At 39.5% G+C, this 5,000-nt stretch overlaps 1 protein-coding gene across 1 annotated transcript in view; it reads left to right on the plus strand.

The window, feature by feature from the left end:
• LOC134458154 (guanine nucleotide-binding protein subunit alpha-11-like) overlaps positions 1–2,301 on the plus strand; it is a 10,405-nt gene extending 8,104 nt beyond the window's left edge. Inside the window, exon 7 of the mRNA XM_063210307.1 lies at positions 2,055–2,301. Within this exon, the coding sequence (XP_063066377.1) occupies positions 2,055–2,245 (191 nt within the window). The 3' untranslated portion in view covers positions 2,246–2,301. The remainder of the gene's footprint in view (positions 1–2,054) is intronic.
• Positions 2,302–5,000: the final 2,699 nt, after the last annotated feature.

Raw genomic sequence — 5,000 nt, forward strand, 5'->3', positions numbered from 1 at the left:
ATTTATCCTTTATTTAGCCAGGATTGTCCCATTGAGACTTGAGTCTCTTCTGCCAGGGAGTCCTGGTCAAAATGGCAGCATACATAGTTACAGACACAGACAAACACATAGACAAAAAGGAAAATAAATGTACAAAAAACACATTAAGATGAATAAGTTTACATAAAACGTACTATGAGATAAAAAGTAGCCTATGTGCTGCATAGTCAGAAACAATGACGCTCCTCTGTGTATACTGTATTAATTTCCCTCTTAAAAGGGCCTTAAAGGGCCCCCATACGGCTTGCCAAGGTCATGCTTGGGCCCCCACCAACAATACAGGAGGTCCCTGGGTCCCGGGGCACATTCCCTGCTTGCCCCTCCTAGCTCACCCCTGGTAGTCGTCTTTCCATATTTTTTTCTTATTTCTTATAATCGTAGGTTGCCTTGGCCTTGGCATTTCAGCCTAACGTACCTGCAAAAAACGCCTGCTGAATGCCCAAGCCTTTTTTTGGGAAAATGTGCCCTCAGCCTATAAAAGCCTAAATATCTCAGTCTCCGGAGCACATAAAAACATGAAATGAGTTGCATTAAAAAGCTAGGACCCGCCTCTTGCATTAGAATGTGTTCCAACATACCCATAAAACAACTCTCAAGAGCCTGAATGCAGCGTCTACGTTACTGCAGGTGCCTTGGTCAATGCAACTTATACGCAGCTTCAGGCTGAGTTAAATGAGTTAAATGTGCATTTCAATGTTTTGTGATGTGTATGGCTATTGTAAAATATTGTAGCCCAAACTAACATGTAACACATACAGTTGGTATGGCTTCGTCAGTATCTCTGTTGTTAGTATATTGCCGCACTGTGTTTTGCTGTTGTACTGCCAATACTGTTGGGGGGGGGGGTTGGCTGCCGCCATTCCGCCACAGTGGTGGACAAAGTAAAAGTACAAGTACTTTTGTGGTGTAATTACAACAGTAGCACATGATATTACATAGCTGTTACACCGTTTACTCCATTACCTACCTATTGAGATAGACTGTATTATAACTATAAAACAATAAAAACCTAACAAGGACCCACCACAAATTGAATCCAACCTGTGCAGAATCATCTTATCGTAAGACAAGTATATTGGTCTACTTTTCCTCAGATAAGTTACCTGTGTTGGACAGAAACAGTGTTTCTTTTTTTTTTACTTTTACTTTTACTTTGTGCACCACTTCACCCTGCCACTAAGAGATAAGACAGATGAGGTAATGTAATGCGTAAATATGGCCTGGGGCAATTTAAATACTGGTGCTGTGGATTTACGGAGGCATGCAAAACTTGCCTTAAAGGGACACTGTGCAGGAAATAGTCAAAAAAGGTACTGCAACTATGCTGCTCATTGAAACTGGGCTGCCTATTGCCAAATTTGATCTTTACATGAAAGTTGACTAAGTGATAAACTAATATTTTCCAGTATGGTCCAAGCACAGTCATTTTTGCAGCTAAAAATGGCTATTTTTGGAAATTCAAAATGGCGGACCATGGAGAAGATCCCCCTTTTCATGTATGAAAAGTGCGATTTTTCCAGTCATAATGAATACTTACAATTTGATGGTGGTAGTAAGTATTCTTGAAAAAGGTAACATTAGTGAATGGGCAGCATGAATTCTGGAAATAAACAACTAAAAATCTTACACAGTGTCCCTTTAAATAATTAACCACCATGAAAATAATGCAAGGACTGTTCAGAAATTCAGACTGTTCAGAAATTGTAACATTTGGCCCTCCTGGCATGACCTCCTCGTGTGTGGGGCAGCCGTGGCATGGTGGCATGGTGTCATGGTGAAGGATTTGGACTGTAGATCACAGGGTTGCAGGTTCAATCCCCTCCCTTTACAAACCCTTACAAACAAACCAACAAACCCTTCCAGACAAATCATGGCTGAGATGCCCTTGTGCAAGGCACATAACTCCACATTGCTCCAGGAACTGTAACCAGTACCCTGTAATGTTTGTAAGTTGCTTCGGATAAAAGTGCCAGCTAAGTGTAATGTAATGTAATGTAATGTGTGTTCTATTACAGGGCCTAAGCAGGATGCTGACAGTGCTCAGAAGTTTGTCCTGAGGATGTATGAAGAGCAAGCTCCGGACCGGCAGAAGTTCATCTACTCACACTTCACCTGCGCCACGGACACAGAGAACATCCGCTTCGTATTTGACGCCGTCAAACATACCATACTGCGGAACAACCTGGAACTCTTCAACCTGGGCTAGCACCTTGATGTTACAGTAGGACAGAATGCTCCAGTGTGTGTGTGTGTGTGTGTGTGTGTGTGTGTGTGTGTGCGTGCGTGTGTGCGTGCGTGCGTGCGTGCGTGCGTGCGTGCGTGCGTGCGTGCGTGCGTGCGTGTGTGTGTGTGTGTGTGTGTGTGTGTGTGTGCGTGCGTGCGTGCGTGCGTGCGTGTGTGGATGAGAAAAGGTGAATACCTGAGATGTTTTCTTAACTTTGTGGAATTTATGATACAAAATTTGTTTTTACAAGGATATCACTTGTTGAAGCACATGTGATGAAAAGTAGCAGCTATAGTATGCTTGTGTGGATGATGGCAAGAGTGGCGTGAGGTGAGGGCAAGACTGAAACTGTTTATAGCGATGGAGGGAGTTAGCAATCAGACATTAGACATCTCATTTCCTGTTTGTCATGCTGTTATACAGTACATCTATCTTGTGTTTCCTGGTTGGTTTTCCTGGACTATTTGAGGAGTCCGCATGTAAATGGCCAAAAGGTAGTCACAGACTGTACATACACTATGTTCAAGTGACTGCTCTCTATGCATCACTTGCATTGAAATTCCAGTTTGAAAAAAGTACTCATGTGAATAAATCATTTTAGAAAAGCATTTGCTTTTTAGTTACATTTTCTCAGTCCCTGCATTTTGTGAGTGGCCCATTTCCTTGAGTCTTCTTGTATTATACTATGTTGTTAGTTAAGGGCTGTACAGTGTTTGGTTGTAAACTGTCTAGACCATTGTGTAGACTATAAACACCTTGCAGTTAACATAATGATTCTTAATAGATATTTTTGATATACTGATTGGGCAATATTTGGTTAATATTGGCATCAAATGTAAAAGAGAATAAATGGATTCATCTGCCTCATACACAAATTAAAGGACCTTTTAGCACTTATCTTTCTAAGGTTACTCTTGTCAGATTACTCTTATGCTATATGTGTATGTTAAAAGCATCATTGTAATCTTTAATATGCTTTACAGCAGCACTTAGATCACTTTGTAGCACTGAATGCTTGAGATGTGTTTTTTTTTAATTGATTTCTGTTCAAGGTAAATAACACTTCAGGTGTGTTTTTGTACAAATTATTGGGAAATCACTGTGCTATCTATATACTGTCAATTTTGCTGTCATTTATGCCTTAGTTGTAAGTTGCTGAAAAGCCCCAAAACATTATGTTGAGAGGTAGGGCTGTAACAATATTATATCGAGCCGAGAAATTGCAATATGCAGAGGCACGATACTGTATTGTAGTGCAAGAAGCCAGTATCGCGATATGCCCTTTCAAAGTTCTGTTACCCTTCTGTACAGAAAACAATCACATGATATGATAGTGAGTCCAAGCTTCAAATCATCACAATTATTATCTTTAAACTTAAAAAATATTTGTAGCCTCTTGTATCCTATTATATCTATAACCTTTCATAGTTTGTATTTATATTTTTATGGTATAATGTTGGCAAATGTGCAAAAAGCAAATTAATTAAAGTGCATTTAAAAAATCCTGGGGTGTATTGAACAGTAGGTCAAATATTGTGATGTAAATCGTACCGTGAGTTGAGTGTATTGTTACAGCCCTGCTGACAGGCATTCAAGTCATTTGACAGTATGAGGAACAGAGCAAGGAGGAAATGTTCCCCTGCATTCTCAATAGACAGGCTAGATAAATACCGTAAGCTATTGGCCTGTGTTAAATAACTAACTAACTCACTCGCTATGCTTGTTTTTTTGTTGTTGTTTTTATCCTCTTCATGCATTCTTTGTGAAATAAATTATTACCTGGCAATACTAAGGCTTGCATTTCATGCACAACTCTGCCCTGTCTCTGTGAAAGGCTAGTCTTCTCTCATAAAGAGCCTGCTGAAATCATAGTCATATAATTCTCATAGTCCAGATGGCAATATGACAGATTCATCTGATGTTCTACATTATATTACTGTATTTATAATATTTTTTCAGGGTATTGGTTTACAGTCCCTGGAGCAATGTGGGGTTCAGTGCCTTGCTCAAGGGCACTTCAGCCATGGATGGAGGTGTTGGGAAAGGTCAGGTGGGATTCAAACCAACAACCCCCAGATTGAAAGACCACCTCCCAAACTATTAGGCCATGGGTGGGGATTCGGGAACCTATGTCTCAAGGGCCATTTACGGTAGCCAGGCTGTGCCCTACTAGTGACACAACACTTTCAGCGTTGCAACTAGTCAGGTCAAGAGCAACGCAAGTACTTTCTGAGTTCCCAAAAATACGGGAACTCCTCCCACTCTGTGGGTAAGCAAACAACCATAAGCAAACCAAGGGAGGTGCGGTCAACCATGCCGTTTGGGAAATGTTAATTGTTATGCTCTTGGTCAGACCAAGTCTCGAAGAGATTTGAACGTTGATGATAATCAGGCTACATTTACGGCCCCTGATGTAATTTCAATGGGTAACACTTTATATCAATGTCTGCTTATAAAGCATTAATAACACTTCGTAAATAATGAACAAATGATGAAGAAAGCATTACCAAATGTTTATAAATTACTTGTAAATGTTTGTAAATTACTTGTATATGTTTGTAATTGTTATGTTAATATTTTATATTTATCAAACATTTACAAATTGTTTGTAAATGACTAATAATACACTGTTATAAGATTTATGAAATCGTGAACATATTTGTAGACATTTTATAAAGAATGAACAAAATATAGCTAATTATAAACTCATTTGTTAATGTTTTGTTCATCATTAGTT

This window comes from Engraulis encrasicolus, chromosome 11 (genome assembly GCF_034702125.1).
Source record: "Engraulis encrasicolus isolate BLACKSEA-1 chromosome 11, IST_EnEncr_1.0, whole genome shotgun sequence".
In the NCBI taxonomy this organism is placed as follows: Eukaryota; Metazoa; Chordata; class Actinopteri; order Clupeiformes; family Engraulidae; genus Engraulis; species Engraulis encrasicolus.